Genomic DNA, 20,654 nt, shown 5'->3' with positions numbered 1-20,654 from the left:
CATATTTATTTCTCTCTCTCTTCTCCCCTCTTCTTCTTCCTCTCCCCCTCCCCTTCTTTTTATTTCTCTCTCTCTCTTCCCCTCTCCTCCCAAAAAAATGCCTTTACAGAAGCATAAGGTAGATCTGTTCTACAAACTACGCCATGTGATGAATGAGCTCATTGACCTCCGCAGGCAGCTGCTGTCAGGTCACTTGACACAGGATCAGGTTCGAGAGGTCAAGAGACACCTCACAGTGAGGCTGGACTGGGGCAATGAGTAAGTACAGGTACCACCTGGGTACTGCTTGTTCTAATTACTTTTAAATAGCTTTGATTAAAAAAAACCTAAAAAATACTTCTAGTAGTATTTGTACACAGGTAGAACATTTAATTATCTGGAAATCAAATATAACTTTTTACAGTGATATTATTGTATAGTCCTGATATTTCTATAAACCTAGCTGTTTGCTTATTAGTAGACCTTTCCTAAGGCTTTCTGCATTTCAAAGAGGTTTAGGTCAATTTTCTTTGTATCAATATAGTGAATATTGGGACTGGGAGGATGTGTTCACAGATACTAAAGCCCCACTTGTCAGTTGAAGTATTTTAATGGCTGGTGCAATGACTAGAGAATCTCACTGTCAACGGTGTCATTGGAGCTGAGGTTATGATATTTTGACTTCTCATATGATTACCATACATAATTTTTGTATTTGGCCGTTGATTGCATTTCTCAGAGGTTTATACTCTCCTTGGTCAGTTCCACAGTGAATTTGTGGGGAGGTTTTTTTTTAAAGCCAAAGATGACTGCAAGTTAGACAGAAGCTGAAATGGTGATAAATTGCAATTAGACAAAAATTGGCCCTTCACCAGAATTGGTTTTGTTCTGAGATGTAGTGTATCAGGCAGGTAAGTTTTACGTGACATGCATAGGACCTTTTCAAAGGAAATACCACCCTCCTCAAGCATGTAGTGACTGATTTTCAAGTTGGAGTAGGATTAGTACTAATTAACATACAAGGGGGAGGAATTCTGTAAGGTGACAACTAAGGGAGAAAGTAACGTTTTTCGCTGAGATATCTTTTTTATGACTCCTTTCCTTGGTCACCTACTTCAGGACTCCCTCTGAGAGACATACTTAAATACATCCATTAAGACTTAGTTAGCTGCCATTCTGCATTTAATTTTTCACTTGTTCCAAGACAGCTCTGAAGGACACAGACTAATAGATTGCATCAAGTCATTATTCTGTAGGGCAGAGTTACAGATATTATCCATTATCATTCCCAGTAGAGTAAAATGAGAACTAAAAAAACCTTTTTGAGCATTTTTCCAAAATGTTTTTGGTCAGAGTGCAACAAGAAGCTGCAAAAATGTAGGAAGACAAGATGGGGAGAGTAGACAGAAGTGCAGAAATTAAGAGAATAGGTTGTTCAATAAGGTAGCTATAGAAATATTTTTCTTAAATAAACATAGAATAAATACAAAATACATTAAAGCTATAAAGGTAAATCTAATGCATTAAAATTATGGAGAAGCATCAATGAAATAGTAAATATAAATATATTAATTATTAAATTAATCTGCTCAGGATGCTTGTTTAGGAAATAAAAATTCTTTGTTTTTTACCATATAAAACAGGACCTGACATCCCTAGGGAAAAAGGTACATGATAGCAGTTAGATGCTTAAACAGAAGAGGGTATTGATAAAGGAACTGCTTAAAAAGGCAAATTCTTTAACATATATTTAATTTAATTTCCATAAAATTTGTAGGAGGGATTTGTTATTTTATCTCCCTTCTCAAGTTTTGTCATGAAACTCATTACAACATGTCTTAATCTGTTAAAAAAAATAATTCTTTTCAAATACATATTCACATAGTGCTGCCCTTTCTCAAGCAATATAATGTGGTCATCACTTATTCTGTCATACTTGAGATTTGCAAATACAATAAATGAAAAGTGTTGCTATTAACATGCATTGCTGATACTTGAGAAGCTTAAATGAATGCAATTTGAGCAGGTCTGTTTTATTAAAAATAGTACAATCTAACAGGAGGAATTCTGTGACCAAGTACCTGTTAGGAAGCAGGTCATCTTACATGTCTAATACGTAGCATGTATTTACTTATTTAGTGTAAAGCTACTTTTATCCTGGCCATGCTCATTAATGCCCTGTATTATTTGGGAAGGAGTGATACAAACGTTAAATTTACGTTTCCTCTCACCACCAGCTAGGGTTTCTTCAGTTTGGTGAACTGGTGTAATTTTACCTTAAATATACTGGCAGCAGTTCTGGTAGTGTTCTCATAGGGGTTGGTGGGAGGGAAGGGTACATTCCTTGGATTAAGTTAAGCATTTTTTGGTGAAAGAAGTAATTTAGAAGGTTTTCACAAGTACTGCAGTAAACTACTTCTGCTTATTTTTTAATACATAGTGTGAATATTAAGAAGGTTTGCTTTGTGGTTTTATGTGTTAAAACTGTAGGAATGAAATTTATATTACAACAGTTGCTGCTAACCTTTTGTTTTGTTGCTAGTCATTCCCATCATGCAATACTGATTTCCAATCATTGTAGCCATTTAATTTTCTGGTGCTTTCCTTTTCTTTCTCCCCAGTGTGATACTGGATGTATCCATTTTGTGGTGCTTTGTTACCTTTCCCAGTTTCCCCCAGTTAGCCATTTTTTTTTTAGCCATATAAGATGTGGGATAGATACTTACTTGATGTTTAGGCTCAGAAACAGAGTAGGGGAGGGGGTGCCACCAGTACTTAGAGATTCTGGACAGATAAAAGCCATAAACAAGATGAGTTTGTGAGCTCATGTTACTTTTTATTCAAAGGTTATTCTTTTTCCCATAAAATGTTATTAAAGTCATTGCATTAAATAAATTTTCCAAGTAGTTGCCATAAATTCTGCACAGAAAGATCCACAGATAGCCAGGAGTTATAAATGAGTGTTTCAAAAGAAAGATGAGGGGGGAATATGTTAGAAATAAATCTTTCACATTGTCATACAAAGAAAATGAAACACTGTTTTAAAGTCGTGGTCTTTCTCTTGCCTCAGAATTGCAGTTGGAAAGTCAGAGGCAGATGCAGTGTTGGTTCCTACAAACTACTGATGTGTAACAGTGTAGCAAGAATAGTGTGATCCCATGAAGTTTTTCAACTCAAAAGTTGTAAAATTGTATTTCTCATATCCTAAAAAGGATAATTTTAAACTTCGAGTTACTTCCTTTCTTGTCACATTTTTTTTGATGTGGATAATAATTGCTTCCTGGTAGTGTCATACAGTGCACTGGAGGAAGGTAGTCAATGTACATACGAGATCATAATATCTACAAATTAGTTAAAAAAATAAATTCTTATTACAGTAGTTGTCATTGTTACATCAAAGGTGATCAAAATAGGAGTGAACTTTTTAAACAACCATAAGAAATGCCTTTAAAAACCTGAAGAAAGAACAGTTTCCATTTCTGTCTAAATACATAACATTTTTTCACTTTCCTGAGCGTACCTGTAGAAATGCTTGAATTAGGATTAAGATCGTAAGGAACTGTCTTGAATGTCAGTTTTTGAGGAACACATTAATAACCACTCTCTGGAGTCTGATGCTTCCATGCTTAGAAGTATTTCCTGCCATTCAGATCCTCACAAAGATTACTTACCTTCAACTCATCACCTTCATTTTAAGAAATAATTTCCTGTCTAGCATTACATCAGTGCTTTAATAATTTCTTTATAAATTACAGCCTCTGCAGTTTCTTTGTGTACAAAACAACTTAATTCCGTCAAAGAAAACTATTGGGTTTTATTTAGTACACTCTAATTTTCACAAACATGGTTTTTGTGCATTTCATTTTCCATGGAATTTTTTATTGTATTTCCCTTGAGGTTGTTTTTAAATTCTGCACATCGTTTATATGAATCACAGTCAGGACTATTTCATTTCACCACCTTTATAAATGTATTTATGTAAGAGAAATGTAAATTTCATTAAATGAGGCTTTGATATAGTGGGAGAAGGAATATAAGGAAAACTCATGGCTGCACCAGGGTAAAGGTAAAGCACCTGGTTTTGGAGCAAACGAGGTGACATCGTGCACCCTCTAGAGATGTGATGAGTTATTCCAATCTGTTCTTCAAGTTTGGAACTTCATCTTAAAGACATTCTGTACTCAAATTACATTTCTGCAAGGTTGTTCTAGGAGGAGGTGTTATGACAGGTAGTTTTAAGAATCCTAAATGGTGTGTGTAGCATTTGTGTTCTAAATAAATGAAAACATTAAGAATTAAGATCATTCTTTGAAATGGCCATTAAAACCAAGTCAATTTTCTTGGTCTCAGTTAACCTGCAGTAGAATTGCATATTCATCCCTTTCATTATTAAAAATGCTAGTAGTTTTGTCATTTGGCTTGTCTTCTTTGAGGGAAAAGTATTTAGAGATTTTGGTTGGTGGATTTTTTACTTTTTTTTTCCCCCCCAAAGAAAGGAAAAAACCGAAGACTTCTGTGTGGAAGTAGAGGATATCTAAATGTCAGCTGGATTTATCCCAGCCATATGCTGTGAAGACACAGTTGATAGGCTTGGGGACATTTTGTAGGTATATTTGGGAAATATTTTTGAAAGGCAGTTCAATGTTAAGGCAAAACAAAAAAGCACATGAATTTCCTTGTAAAATAAAGTATTGTGGAGAGAGGAGCTGTCAAATAAACAAGACAGCACATTATCTAATTTTTATGCATGCTGTGTTTTGGAGAAATACTGCTTGGCAGCTGGTGCTCTGCTATTCCCACAGTAGTTGAGAATAGAGAGTGAAAGTGGGACACTGACTGTCCTTGCCAGTTGAGGCGTTCTGTTGTCAGTCCTTTGTGGACAAAAAATAATTGATACAAATCAAATGCATAAACCTCAACTTTCCACCTGCACCATAAATGCCAGCACGTCAGTACTAAAGCAAAAGACACCTTTATTTGCCAGCAGCAAGTATTGCACAGAATTAACATAGTACTAAAGTATGAGAATCTTCTGGGCTGGAAAACCATGGTATTAAGGGATTTAACTAAAAATAGGAGGGCAGGTAAGTTTCACAGTGATGCTACTGCAGTTGTGTTGAACATTATTGAGTAGAAAGTAATACCTTTATCATGGATCGAGTAAGGAGTCCAACAAGTTTGACCTCAGGTCTCAAGATTATGAGAGTACAGTATCTGGCTGTGATTAGCTTTGACAGGCTTTGTTTCTGTGAAACTTATAATACTGCTTTGTAAATGTAACGCACTTAAAAGCGGTTTTGATATAATTAGAAAATAGTTTATTAATATCTGTATGTTGAGGATACATTCTTTTATGAATATACCTCGGGGGTGAGTGGGTGGGCATATCTGAGTGACTACATAGTTTGGAGAAGCTTTAGGTATTCAGAGTTGGGAAAATTTCTTTGAATGAATATGAGGAGATTTAACTTTTAAAAAATACCTCTGAAGCAGACTCTTAGCATATTGCTGTTTTTACCTCTTATAAACCTCTTACATTTTTATTCTTATTTGTTTTTGGACTTTCTGTTATAAGCAGGCTCAAATGGCAGCTACAGTCAAGTATTACCCAGTGCATTCTTATTTCAGTCTTTTTTGTTTGGTAAATAGATAAAGTAACTTCAGTCTTTCCAGCTGCAGTTTTCAGATACTGCTCCTGGGCCAGGGATAACTTGTGTTTAATAGGTTCAACAAAAACAAAGCATATAAAAAGTGTATAACCATCACTTTCATGGTTTAAAAACTTGGATTTCTCATTAAAACTCCATTGAAGAAGGAAAGTTGTTCCTTTCTCTATTGAAAATATAATTGGTCTTGTCAAAACTAAAAATGTGGAAATTCCAGATTGTCAGTACAGTATTTTAATGGTAATTATAGTACTGTGTAACAGTTTGCCAGCAAGTGGACCAGGACTGAGCTATGTTTTTGAGAAGGATAACCTGAATAAGCAAAATTTCAAAAAGGATTATAGAGTTGGGAAACTTAGGAGAAATGATCAAAAGTACAGTGGTCAGCAGAGGTGACTGGGATCTGTACAGACCAGTGCTGCTTCCTGGCTGTTGTTTTAAGTTAATTGTTTAGAAAGAGACACTGAACTGCCTGGAGGCTTCTGCTTATTGCACCATATGATGGCTCTGAAGTAATTTAGAGGTTTTTTCAAATACATTTTTTCATTCGCCATTAGGAACAAGTCTGTGCAGAATGTTTCCCTCTCTGATTGCAAAAGTAAATTGACTTTCACTTTTCTTTTACAGTTTGTGACAAAAAGAGTGCATAGGTAGCCCATGAGGGCACCTCTTCTGATTTTTTTCTTTAAGACCATTAAGAATTTCAACATAAAATAGCTGTACATGAAGTATCAGAGTTGTGTAAGATGAAAGCAGGAAAATAGTTGATTCATATGTTTCTTTAATTTTCCACCTAATATGTGTGTTTTGAATATCTTTTTATTGTAATACTCTCAGCTCTTTCTACCTCAGGATCTGGAGATCTATAGAGCAAAATTTGTATTTTGACACCTTTTAGGTTGTCTTGTTCAGAACTACAATAATTAATTAATTGTTAATAGTTGTTAATTTACTTGTCTGAATGGAAAATACCTTATTATAACTGTTACTTACGTGCAGCTGTGACCTGAACTGCCATCTTTACTACAGAATTTCTTAACTAGTCATCCTTTTCTCACTGGCAGACCTTTTTTTACAAAATAGTTTGTATATTTGATTTGAGCCAAAATATTATTTCAGGTCAGAGTAATTAAAAGGTTTTTGTGTGTGTTGCGAATGCGGATTAAAATTTTTGTTAATTTTGCACGGATTGCTTATTATAAAAAACAAAAATAAATACAGTGGTAAAGTTGGGAGTTAGTTGCATGAACACCAGGACTTTTAAATCAGCTTTACAGGAGACAGCATCTATTTTCATATCTGAACAGGATTACTAATAGAACTTTTTCATTATCTAGTGAAAGAAACTACTCGAATAGTGCAGCAGAAACCAGAGCACAAACATCATTTGCCTGCTGCATTTCCCTGTGTGAAATTAACTTGTTCAGGATACTGCACTAATTGCTAGAGCTCCACTGAAATCAGTGAACAAGAATTATCAAGTTCATAGTGGGTTTTTTATTTCATATTTGCTTTTAATTTTATTTAGAAGGATTATATTTTGGTTTAATGATTAACAGTTGCAAAAAGTCTCAAACAATTGAGAAAGCACGTATAGTAGGTAACAGCAAACATACTTACCATTGTTCCTTCTTTCTCTTTTGCAGACATCTGGGCTTAGATTTAGTCCCTCGGAAGGACTTTGAGGTTGTGGATTCAGATCAGATCAGTGTTTCGGACCTTTATAAAATGGTAAGAAATCTGTGGGAGATTCCTTTGAGTTTTCATTTTGAAAGGGAAAAAGGTTTTATTCTTTACTGTTATATATTTTCTTGATTAGAATAGTGTGACTAACTGAATGTCTTTGTGATTTGCACCCTAGCCACCAGAATAGTCAGTGTCTCTAGTATCCTGAGTTTAGTAAGAATGAACCAAATTTGTTTCACAAATGGCATGCTTATTTACATTTTCATTTGAATTTACAAAGTAACATGGTATGAAAACTGAAGAAGGTAACATTGAATCTTGTTTCTTTTTACAGTTTTCTTCGGTTTTAAATCTACTGTTTCAGAAGAAAAAAAAATAAAAGTTTTACAAAACCTATCCATCATACAGAGCTAATGGGAGTCTTTTTAAATCTTTGCTCATTGTTGCTAAAATCAATATACTAGCATTAAATGAATTAGCAACAAACTTTTTACATTTATTTGTAGAATTAAAGAAAAAGAGGGCTGAAAAATCTTAGGTCATTCAGTCCATTCTCCTGTGTAGTGTCAGGATCAACTGTCTCTGTCATTTATGACAACTTTTTTCTGTTTCTAAAAATTTCCACAGCCTACTCAGGAAATCTTTTTTCTCAGTTCACTGTTCTTATGGTTTGTAACTTCTATTAATGGTGGTAGGCATTTGAATTCTATCACTTGGAAAATAATACAAAATCTTGGAAGCTCCAGAGATTAACTGTGGTGGTATCTCACAGTGGTCTATTATTGGAAAGCATTGTGAGACAGGCAGATGTCCTGGCAAACTTTATTGATGTATTATTAAGAAGGCTAACAGATTGTCATGTTTTTGGGTTACTTGATCATTCCTTTGAAAAGCAATTGTTAACTTGCTGGGAGAAATGGAACTGCTTTTTGTTGTGTGATCTAGTGTTGATCAATACTTTAATGATTTAAAGCTTCTCAAGGCTGGACTCGATCAACAGTTTCTAGGCCCAGAAAGTCCAGGAGAGTCACTATTTGAGGAGAGTCTGAAGATAAGGAAGAATATTTAAGTAAAAAGTCTGCTTTTAAGAGTTGCAAGATAACAAATAACTTTGAAACAGGGCAAAGATTTTTGAGCTCATAGAAAAGGGGAGGAAGGGTGGAAACCAGTTAATGAGTTAATTTAGGCAAAACTAGCCCTTGAACATTAAGGCTATCTCTGCTGTGTCTCGTTGTCCCTCAGAAAACATATGTGGTGCATTTGAGTTCGAGTATTGAGATTTTCAGGAAAAGTAGTACAATTCCATCACTGCAGTGAGGTCCAGTTTCTATCCTTATTTGTCACTAGTACAGTCTCATTAGTACATAGCAAAGTTAAAGTTGTTTCAGAAATGTGAATTGTGCCATTAATGAATTATAAAGCTACTAAGGCATTTCACAATTTAATTACTTGAATTCTTCTTAGTTATTAGGACTATGTAGGATGTGCTTAATATCTTTCAAAGAAAATACAAGGTTTTCTACATAAATGTTGTTGCAGTTTCAGTCACTTCCAATAAACTTTTGGTTTCCTATTTTAAAATGGTTTTGGCTTTCAGCTGGCTAAGATGAGGGAGTGATAGGGCCATGTCCAGGTGGGTTTCTTGTTTTGTCAGATGTGCTCCCTAAAACAAAGGATTTTGGATTCTTTGCGCCATATAACAGTGAATTTTGTGGAAAGAAATAAAAAATACTACATAAGAAATATTGAAGTACATGACTCTCTAGTAAAATTTTAAATTTTTAAGTCTGATTTGCCATAGTCCAAGGTGAGTTTCGTGCTGTTACAGCAGTTTTCCTTCAAATAGAGCATGGAAATAACTCAGTACAAAATTCAGTCAGTAATGACTTGCAGAATGCAAGATAAGTTGCCAACAGGATTACTTTCTTAGTCTGTGTTTCATTCTGAAGATATTTTTACACTGAATACTTGTAGTACAGCAAATAGCTAATATTTAATTGTCAGAGGAGTCTGATTATGTCATCCATCTTACAATGAAGAAAATGTCTGCAGCACAGTTTGCTACTCAGATCTGTGCTGGTATCAGAACATGACCATTAGTCAGTTCACACTTCACTGTTCCTTGAGTTTGTAGATCCACGAAGACAGTGCTGTCTGATCATGTCATAGTCAGGAGGCAACTTCAGGAACTGAAACAGCCGAAAACCTATTTTGTTTTAACTTAAATTTGGCAGGCATTGAAGGAAGGGGGTATTGGTGGATTTTTGTTGTTTTAGGTTTTTTTATGTGGTTTTGTTTTTATTATTTAACAAAAACCCAGGGAGAGAATCCTCCTTACTCGAAAATACTTGATGGGTTCTCAAATGAATTATGAGGTTTTATGTTGTAAAACAATCTTGTGGGATTAGTTGGAAGAGCCCAATTATGTTCTCAGATTTACAGGATTGTAGAATGTTAAATGTAGCATAGAAGACAGTCTCATAATAGCAGAACAGTGGATGAGGTAACATGTTAGACTTTCCTGTCTATGACAACAACTTCAGGCAATTTTTACAGAGTCATTAGGCTTTGCAATACCTTTCTTGGTAAATTCTAAATTTAAAATTTGAGCATCACTTCTAGCTCTCATTTTTCATTTCTAAGTATACTTGTGACAACTGTATTAATCTCGTTGTCAAAACTGTTGTGCTTTGAGGTCTTGTACATCCTGTTTCTTCAAGTTACTTGTGGTAAAGCCAAGTACTAGTGACTTTAGGGTGCACAGGGTCTGTCAGAAATCATTGCTTCATTCCTGAGGGAAACCAAATTGCCCTTCCTTTCTGGCAGGGTATGTGGTTTTAACTAATAAAATGGAACACTGCTTCAAAATTTACATTACTTTAGAAATAGTGGGAAAATACATTGTCAGAATTCTGCCACAGAGCTCAGTGCTGGAGTTGCCACTAAATTGAAGCTGTCATTTAGCAACAGAAGTCCAGCAGAATGTCAGAAATACTTGGACAGCCCTTTTTAGTGAAGGGGATTGCAAGATGCAAATGTCTGGAGGCATTTGTAAAAATCAGAAATGTTCAAACTTGGCAATGAAATATGTTTTGCTTTTCTTTAAATATATTGATTTATATATGTGTCTTCAGGATGACTTTAAGAGGTGCATGAAAGGCACAGCTATTGGTTCTGTTACTGCTAGGTCTCAGCCATTTCTTTCAACTATTAAAAAAATACCCCAACTTGACCAGACTTCCTAAAAAATAGACAAATTTCAAATTAATGCTGCCATCACCTTATAATTGCTTATTCTTTACTCAGACAGAAAGTGAGATTGGCAAGAATGAGTAGTTATAAAACTTGAAAATAGATACTTTAATTGCTTGAAACTGCTTTCAGAGAGGAACTCTGCTTCAGAGAGGAAAATAACTATACACAAACTTTGCAGGAAATTCATAAAATCTTGGTGGTTTTGTTTGTTTGACAAAACAGATTGTCAGACGATAGATTTCTGGACATTTGTTTCTAAACCCTAGTAAGAGTTTAGTTGAGAGTGTGAATATAGAAAGCAGTTTGAAACTGATTCACTGATGGTAAGATTCACTTACCAAGCATATTAAGAAAGGAAGAACCACAGTAAAAACTGGTCGTGGTAGATAAGGTATAATGAGAAGCAAGTTTGTTGGGGGATAAAAAGAGGTAAGGAGAAATTATAGTTCTTCCAGTAAATTAAAAACAAAAGCATGAGATACAAAGAGGTCAAGTTGGATAAATTAAGAGTTCTTCATTGCCTTTCGTCACTACAGTGAAAGAAGGAGGAATGAAGATTACCAGGAGGAAGTACAGGGCAGAGGTATAGAGAAGTATAGTAGAATAGCACAAATAGGTAAATAGAAAGATTAGAATACAAAATCAGATATAACAACCAAGTGTCAGTGATTTCAAGAAGTACTTTTATTTTTTCATTAATTGGCACATGATGCAAGAAAGTAACATAATGTTTTTATCACCCCTCTTCAAGGTCAGGTAGGGTGGTAAATTGTGTGAAATCACTGACAATACCTGTGGAAATTTGAGAGGACTCACACCAAAATGGGGGAAGAGTTTACATGGTAACTAGACATCAGTTCCAGAGAATTTAGAACTATGTACATTTCATTTGAGATGCCTAGAGAAGCCATAATTGGACATGTTAGTAATAATCATTGGAAAGGTGGGTCACATTCCAGCACACCTGCAGAAGGCAGACATACTTTACACCTTTAAAAAGGTGATAGAGGAGCAGGAGCTGGTAATCATTCTCTCCCTGTAAAAAATGCTGGAAGAGGAAAAAAAATCAAATTCTTTGCAACAAGAAGGTGAGTAATAGTGACTGTGAATTTGTTTAGAGTAAGCAATTTTTCAAAGTTTCTGTTTGCTTCCAGAGCATAAATGAGTATAGTGGATAGAGGAAAAGCAGCCAATGCCATATTAGATTTTCATAAAGATTTAAATTGTTTTTTTAATTGAAATTCTCCTAAGGTCAGTAGTTCTAGATTAAATTACTGTAAAGTAAACACGAAGCTAATTAGAAAACCCATACTAAAAAAAAAAAGTAACGGTGAAGAGTCATTTTCAATAATTTGGTTAAACAGGAGGAGGAATGAATCAACTTAATTTCTTGTGGTCATCCTGCATTTTGTAGGGCTTCATGTTTCTGTAAAGACTGGATGATGAAATAGAGTGTATACTTACTAAGTGTATAAATACCACTAAGTTGGAAGTGGTAGTACAGGGGAGGAAAGGACCAGAATCCAAAATAATGTAGAGAAATTGCAGAAGTTACCTGAAGTATATCACGTAGAAGTGAGAATCACAAGTGCAAGGCTTTAACTTCTGCTGTCAATTATTGCTTCTGTAGTACAGGTTGTGATGTTACAAGCTTAGGTGGTTCTGTAGAAGATTTGATTGTTCTTGGTTTCACAAGCTGAATTAATTAATCTTTTCATATTAATAATGGATAAGACAAGAATCAGTGGGCCTAGGTTACAATTACCAGGATTCAATTTAAGCATCAGAAACTACTTTGATGAAGAAAGGTGTACTGAAATTAATCATCTTATCTGTCAAAGTTTCAACAACCTTAACAGGCAACTGTCTTCTGGGAAAAATAAAGGTTAAAAAGATTATTTTTCTTTTTTTTCAGAGGGAAGATGGGTAACTTTTTAATAGTCCTATTTTTTATATCACCTCTCAAGGCTTTCCAGGTTGAAAGGGACATCAGGGGAGATCTAGTCAAACGTCCCGCTCAGTAGCAGATCATACTGAATTCAGGCCAGGCTACTCAGAACTTTGTCCAGTTGGATCTTGAAATTCTTCAAGGAAAAATATTGGGTGACTGCTCTAACGCTTGGTTGACTTGATGGGGCTATTTTTTTTCTTTGTTGGAAAGTTGGATATCCCATGTTGTAGTTTATGACCATAGTATTTTGTCCTAATGCTATGCAGCTCTGTAAAGATCTTGGCTGTGTGATCTTAGTGATAACTTTATAGTTACTGGAAGGCTACCATCAGGTCACATCCAAACCTTTTCTTCTCCAGGCGGAAAAGGCTGCATTCTCTCTGACTCTTCTCCTATTACATATGCTCCAGCTTCCAGTGGCTTTGGTGGTCCTTTGCTGAACGGGGTGTAGTATTTCAGATACAGTTTACTGAATGCTGAGTGAAAAAGAATAAATGTTATTCTCAGTCTACTGGCTACATTCCTGGTAACAGACAAAGTGAATTGCTAAACATCCTTGCTGCCAGAGTGCTCTCCTGCCTTAAGTTTGGCTTGCTGTTCAAACTCAGCCACCTAATCTTAGAGGCTTTTAACATTCATAACACACTGCAGTAGTTAGACAAACAGTGGAGCTGGAGATGATTATTTCTTCTGCTTGCAGTGTGGAAGAGGACATTTTTGTTACTGTGAATGTAAATACATGTCAAAATATGCCATTTAACTTAACATCTTCTTGGTTTGGTCTCATTATGAAGATTATCTTTCCTTTTGTGGTAAAAAGTCTTGGTTTTGTTCTGTGAGAAAGATAGTGGCATAGTTTGGAAAAGGTATTGATGAATAGCTTTAGTGGACTTTTGCTTTGACCTCCTTTGAAGCTACAGGGTTATCAGTGGGTTATGCTGGCCCTGCTAGTCAGGTAAGAGTAAGGTGTTGGGTATGTAACAGAAAGATAGAGGTGGAGGCAAACAAAGAATATTCATTAACGTGTATTAGTGTTAATATTTCAGTTTAAAACGCTCATGTTAAAATCAATGTTTGTAGCACAGGCATAGCAGAATCATTAAAACTTTAAAATTAATTATTTAATTTAATTAATTTTATTTTTAAAACTCTCTGAAACCTTTTCAGTTTATATTAGTATTTAAATCTCCCTTTGGAGGTTACATCAGTTCAGTGAGACTTGCACTCCATTTTCTGATTATAGCATCTCCTAGCATAGAGGGCTTCAAATATAAGATCATCCTCTGAGTTCTGTTTCGGAGATTCAGCTCTATACGGTTGCTTCTTTACAGGAGTTGGCCGGCTGAAATTATAGAAGACTCTAACTTTTTGTGAGGATTTCATTTTCTGATCAGAGCAAAAAGTTTGAACAGTCAAAAACCCATCCTTCTTTCTAGAGGCCTGTGTTTTTTAGCCAGGACACCTTTTCATGGACAGTATATTGGTAGATGAGGATTAGTAGTGAGGAATCCCTCCATTTGGCAAGAGAACACATAGATTATGGTGTACAGGGTGGCAGACTTTTCAATAAATGTGTTTACAGTGTTGGAATTCTAGCTTCTAGCTTCTGTCTAGCTTGTGACAGCCAATTGTGTTAAAAAATAAGGTAAATAATACCTGTAAATTCCAGTAGTTAGGCTAAGAAATAGCTTAACTTAGAAAAGCTTTTAGAAAACTTGGTGGTCTTGTGAGTGATGATATACTGTGAAAAAAGGCTGTGAAAAGTTGGTAGTATTCTTTAACAGCCATATTTTCAAATTGCCATTCTAATGCTGCACAGATAAATATTTTTTACTTTCAAAAAGGTTTAAATTTTACTACTTTGTATCTCCACAGCATTTGTCAAGTAGACACAGTGTCCAGCAGAGCACATCACAGGTAAACATCATAGCTGTATGAATTTTTGTTCTCTTTAAGTGTTTGGTGATGCATATTAAAGTATGATGGGTAGCTCCCTACTCATAGAACATTTCCTCATTAAATCCTCAAGTAATTAATTTATTAAGGCCCTTCTCAACTTCTATTTAGGCCTCTTCTTCTTAGCTGTAACTGTTGTTTTTAAAACATCAACTTCTGTAGTGATACCAGAAGCTTCAGTCTGACTATGTGAGCTCTTTCCACTTGCCAACATATGGCTTAATAGGCTTCTGTTTCACATATCCTTTCTGTAGTAATGTGATCTGTTCCTGGTCATGGAATCTGGGTATTATCTCTCCAGGACAACTGTGAAGATCAGCATACAATGGACATAAAAAATTACAAATAATTTAATTTATAATTATATTTCTTTTTTTCCCCACTTCAGTTTTCAGTGTTGTAAACAGGTCTGGGTATTCTGAGTAAAAATGTAAACCTTTCTGCTATTTGGCATTACTGGTTGCTCCTCTTACCAAGCATTGTTAAGCTTACTTTTTGTTATACCTGCAGGACATACTGGGCTGTAAAGCCCAATTCTAAATGACCTCTGTAAATGAATTGCAGTTGCTGAAAAGAAATTACCTTACTAATGTTAATCTTAAAAATGCTTTGAAGTCCGTCTGCTTGAAATGGAAATCGTCAAGAACCACCCTAGCATCATCTTAGTTAATTTTCAGTACCAGAATCAAGACAGTATTTAAGAAAAAGGATTTACTGAGTTTACTTGATAAGAGATTCCAAATGCATAAGCCAATTATCTCATATTTACTTGGTTATCGTGGTTTCTGAAGCTTTTCAAATTAAAAGCTAAAAAAATAGAGAAAGAAAACCAAATCTGGTGTGTATCTCTAAGGTAGAATATATTTGAGATTAAGCTTTTACTTTAAGGAGAAAGGAGAACAGAATTTCAGAATTATCAAGTTGTTCATGTTTCATTTATTTCTGAAGAACTAAAAATCACTTTCACTGTATCAGGTGGATACAATTCGTCAGCGGCATGGGGAAGCTTGTCGGCTGCCAGTGCCTCATCACTTCTTCCTTAGCCTGAAGAGCTTCACCTACAATACAATTGGAGAAGACACAGATGTCTTCTTTTCTTTGTATGATGTTCGAGAAGGCAAGCAGATCAGGTAGGACTGTATCAAATAACTAAAAAGCTTTCTAGGAAAAAAAAAAAAAAGAAAACAGGAAATACATTGGAGAAAAACATGTGAGCTACTCTTGTGACACAACCGGAAGGACTAAGCTGATAAATGATGGGTTGGCAGCCCTGCAATGCATACATGAGAATATCAGTAATACTAATTATTGCATATGGAATTTAGTGCTTACAAACAAGCGAAGCTTCAAGGCACAGAATAGTTGAAGTTTGTTTGGGTCTCTAACTTTCCCTCCACACATTACTGAAGGTCTTGGTGTTCAGCAGCTGCTGGCTGAGGGCTCTTGTGTCAGAAGTACTAATAATGACAGGGCCACACTGTGACTTTTTTGAAAGGAGGACTTCTGTGTAACAGCAGTGCTGTGTTGAGGCTCTTAACTCCCATCCACTCCTTGCCTGGTGAAATGGTGAAAATTCCAGTGTTTTTCAAGAGCTAAAGTAATACTATGTACCAGTTATGGATTAATAATCAGAAGGTTGGAGCAGCAGCTGAAACACAGTTTGAAGTGTATTCCCAGGTTCTGAATACAAGCATGGTACTGTACTGTGGTTAATGGTCTGTACTGTCTAAAAATGAGAAGCTGATAAGGGCTGTCACTGGGAGATATGGATAGCAAGAATAACAATTCTGCTGTCTAAGGGTAAGACCTAGAGGTAAAAAATAGGAAAACGTGACTTAATTTTGACTCTTGACAGAATGAAAAAAAGAAATACTTGTAAGTAAATAGAACTGGATTGATGTGTCTGCTTCAATAACCTGTTTCATCCCAGAACAGAAACAACCTGTCAATCTGAGTGCTGGGCAATGGTTCAGATCAAAAAGGATGAAAATCTATATGTATGCTTTAAAGTATTTGGGATTTTTTGTTGAAAAAGTGTTCCGTGTTTTTGCATATGAAAGACATTGGTCTAGCTTTAAAATCTTTATTACTAAACTTAAACGCCTCAGTTTGCTGGCCATGTGGAAGTTAGCAGAAAGCAATGAGAAAGTTGGTCTCATTTTAGTTACAACCAATGGAGAAGTACAGCCCCACTGTGAGAAGTACTTTGGGATGAATGATCATGAAATGATGGAATTGATAGTAACTAGAAAAGGAAAGAGAGAAAATAAAGATAGCCATAAAGATGGTGATCTTCAATGAAACAGGTGTCAATATACATGAAAAAAAGTTATATCGGGAAAGAAATTGGATAGTTTTCAGTTTCTTAACGTACTGTAGACAGGCACAAAAGCAAGGTGTTTCAGTATGAAAGAATATGTTTTAGAGCCAAAAAAATATTTTACAAAATCAAAAAATAACTGAATAGATTAAAGGGGACATTAAGCTATTAGCAGATGTTATCCAGAGAGCTGAGGTATTTAATAACTCTTTTGTCTCAGTCTCCCTGAGAAGGTCAACTGCAAACAGATGACAAATGCAAAAAGTTCTGGAACAAATAAACTATTTATTAGCAGTTAGACGCTAACAAGACATTAAGTAAAAGTGAACACAGATTTGTCAAGCACAAGTCACATCAGAGCCAACTAATTTTATGTGGGCATGTGCCTCATGCCTCAACAGAAGAGATGCATTAAACTTGATGTGGTAAAGCAGGAAGATGCAGGTACTCTAAAGGAGCTGGAAAACCTGGTGCTGGGAGTAGGTGATGAATAAAATTATGTTACCAGATTTCTCTATGATGTCTGTTGAAAATGTAGGATTGCTGAGGCTCTTCCTTTAATAAGAAGCATTTTGGGAAAGCCTTGCAATCTTTCAGCTGGTTTGTTCAGTCAGAGTGCACCGTTGCCTGGGGCTTTATATTTGTGTGCTACTTTCTGCACAGTGTCTCTTCTTGCTGTCATATTATCTTGCTATTATGTACTGTGGAGTACAAGGATGGTCCATTCTGACATGTCAAGCAGATGCACCAGGTTAGCTACCTGGGAGAAATAAGTTGTTGGGCATGCAGAGACATCATGAGAAAAGTGAATGCTCAGCTGGATTTGAATGTCAAGAGGAAGATACACACAGATTCTGTAGGTACATGGGCAGCAAATGGGAGATAAAGGAAAACATGGCCCAGCTGCTCAGCAGGTGGTATATGATATGGCATGAGGAAAAGATAACTAAGACCAGTGACTGCGTTAAGTAATGAATATTTTAAGCTTCAGCAATTCTAGTAGTAGCAATAAGTGGCTGTGCATATGTTTAGGTGTATATTTACAGTAGACAGTTTGGCAAGGTGCATTTACAGTGACATAGGAATGAAATCTTAAGGTTTGGTGTCATCGATGGTCTTTTGGAGTAAGTGCACAAAGGAAGTCTTTGAAAGTACATTTGTTTGCTTTTGGCAGTACTCAAAAGTTTAGTTGCTTCTCATTTGCTGCTTTTGGGCCACCTGCCTTATAATCAGCTCTGCATTTGCAAGATCACTGACTGTTTAGTGAGCACCGTACTGTGCATTGTGTTTTTTTCTTCCTGCTTATGAGACTCTCTTATTATTAACATTTATTATTCCAGTCTGTGTAATTCAGAAATCTAGATGACTGGTTTTTGCAATATCTTCATGGTATTATCTTGATTTTGGTTTTGGAAACAAAGAAACAGAGGAATTCCTTAGCAATTTTTCAGAATGTTACATTCCTTTTCTTCTATTCATATATAATAATGTTGCCCAGAAGTCATTGCACAAAACAAATTAAGGAAATATGTGTGGATAAGTAGATGTTACTCAGTTTAAGAACTGTTTTCTTTTCTACTCTGTGCCGTTACAGTGTATGATGCTTTCAACACATCGTGTTAAGAGAGAAATTATATTTGGAGAGGTATTAAATATGTAGTTTGTCTAAAAAGCCCATATTACAGACATGCAACTTATAGCTGGAGAAGCTTAAAGTTAATGGCAGGGTACTCTGGAGATGTTGCTCAAGGAACTGTGAAGGATGGGAAGTACAGTAATACATTTTCCCCACAATATCTTGTAGAGCCTCAGGAAACATGAGAGAAAGTTACTTAAGCTAAAAAAAAAAAAAGGGCGGGGGGGGGCAGGAAGATGGGATGCAATATAAAAAAAGATACTAGTTTTTACTCTGTGGTTTTCCCTTGGGGAGATAGCAGAGAAGAGGCAGCAACTATCCTAACCAAGATATTCCTTTCAGAAATGAAGATTCCATTTTATGCAAAGGGAGGTGAAAGCCAAGTGAGGTGCTTACAAAGCCATGGGGAATGCTTAGTATGATTTTCATGGTGTATTCTGTGGATTTGTATTATTGTAACTATTCTCGGTACTGCAGGTGTTTATAAATAAGAATCTGATTTTATTTGTACATTCTGTCAAATTCTCCTGCACATTTTTTCCTCTTATGAGTCCTTAGGATGCTCTGAATCCTGAAATAATAGTCAAGAATTCTTCCAAGTGTCTGTTGTCATCTGAGTTGGTGTATGAGAATTCTTCTGAAGAGTAAGAGGTTTCTACCTGAGAATTCCAGATTTCACACTACTCCTCTTTACCTAGGACAATAAGATGCAGGATGGAGAAGCATTTGTCTGCTCTGAAACGAGACTTTATCCTTCAATGGTCAATTTATAACTACTCATAGCTTTTCTAGTGCAAATCAACCTTAATGGTTAGGTGCATAGTAGAGAAAGTCCTTGTTCCTTTAAAAAAATAAAAAAAAAAAGTCTTCAGAAGTTCATGAAGCTGCTTCATTTCCTCATGCTTTCCTCTTGCTTGCTTCTTTGATTCTTACCTCAGAGTATGTGGAGCATTAACAAGGTTAACATCTAGCCCTTTCTAAAGCCTCTCATTGTGTTTGCAGATGCCCTTTCATGTTCTTTTCCTTCTCACTGGAGGATAAAATTGTATTCCATTCTTCCTCAGCAGATGGCTAGGTAAAACACGTGCAGAAAAGTGAGGAAACAGACCTGCAGTGATTTTAAAATACTGCTCCTGTAGGAGCAGATCTTCTACCCAGCTGCCAATTTTCAGTACAGTCCTAGAAGTCTGCTAATTTTGAAACATCTATTTCTGTGTTAAAATTGAAATGCAATTGACAAAATAAGAGAAAACACAACCTTGCTCTTTAGTGGTACTGCTAATAGGTGTTAGGAAACGTGATTTTCATGGAAACGTTCAGAATTTGTGGGTGGATGTTGGGGAGAATGTGAGTAGCATAGTCTGTCTCACATCTTCTGTCTCAGCACCGTTTGAGATATTAAAGGTGTGAAAATACTAGAGAACAATATGATCGTGTATTGTCTCCTTGGCCTTGTAACCAATAGATTAACTTCCACTGCATGATCAAACTGGTTTTGGTTTGACCAATGTGCCTGTGTGTAAGAAAAGGCAGGATTTTCTCAGCTGCTACTTAATTGCACAGTCCTGCCCTATTTTAGTATCTCTGAACTTCCATTACTTCTCATGGTTAGTGTTTAACTGCCAGGGGGCACAGTACAGCCTTTTGGGAGATGGGATGTAAAAAGGAAATGTTTGTGGTAGTGTTTTGAAAGAGTAGAATAAAATCCACCACTTTGAAACACTGTATTTAGAAATGATAATTTTGTAGGGGAGTTGTTTTTCACTTTTTCAAGAGTAGGAGTTCTCTCTGACATAGTATTCCTAATTCAGATGTCAGAATACAGTTCTGTATAGCAATTTGCGGAAGGTAACCTTGAGAAATTTGACAGAAATCCTTCATCTCCTGGTGTATTTATTGATGACAGCTAGCTCTATGATTCCCATTGTCATTTAGTCATATTCTCTTGGACTTTTAAACTGCCAATAGGTATATGTATTAGGTGCTTGAAAATGTTAGCAAGAACAATGTAGCTAAAATTACATCACATTTATCATAGAATCATAGAATCCTAGGGGTTGGAAGGGACCTCGAAAGATCATCTAGTCCAACCCCCCCTGCCAGAGCAGGGTCACCTAGAGTACATCACACAGGAACGCATCCAGGTGGGTTTTGAATGTCTCCAATGAAGGAGACTCCACAACCTCCCTGGGCAGCCTGTTCCAG

General features: G+C 35.9%; 1 protein-coding gene across 1 annotated transcript in view; it reads left to right on the top strand.

The window, feature by feature from the left end:
* Nucleotides 1-20,654, top strand: part of DOCK3 (dedicator of cytokinesis 3) — a 169,673-nt gene that overhangs the window by 52,524 nt on the left and 96,495 nt on the right. The window contains exons 6-9 of the mRNA XM_009996965.1: nucleotides 110-258; nucleotides 7,292-7,376; nucleotides 14,413-14,454; nucleotides 15,469-15,623. Of these exons, the coding sequence (XP_009995267.1) occupies nucleotides 110-258; nucleotides 7,292-7,376; nucleotides 14,413-14,454; nucleotides 15,469-15,623 (431 nt within the window). The remainder of the gene's footprint in view (nucleotides 1-109; nucleotides 259-7,291; nucleotides 7,377-14,412; nucleotides 14,455-15,468; nucleotides 15,624-20,654) is intronic.

The sequence above is a fragment of the Chaetura pelagica genome, unplaced genomic scaffold (genome assembly GCF_000747805.2).
Source record: "Chaetura pelagica isolate M959 unplaced genomic scaffold, ChaPel_1.0 scaffold24, whole genome shotgun sequence".
In the NCBI taxonomy this organism is placed as follows: domain Eukaryota; kingdom Metazoa; phylum Chordata; class Aves; order Apodiformes; family Apodidae; genus Chaetura; species Chaetura pelagica.
The sequence above is the reverse complement of the archived record's forward strand: the minus strand, read 5'-3'. Positions and strand labels throughout refer to the sequence as shown.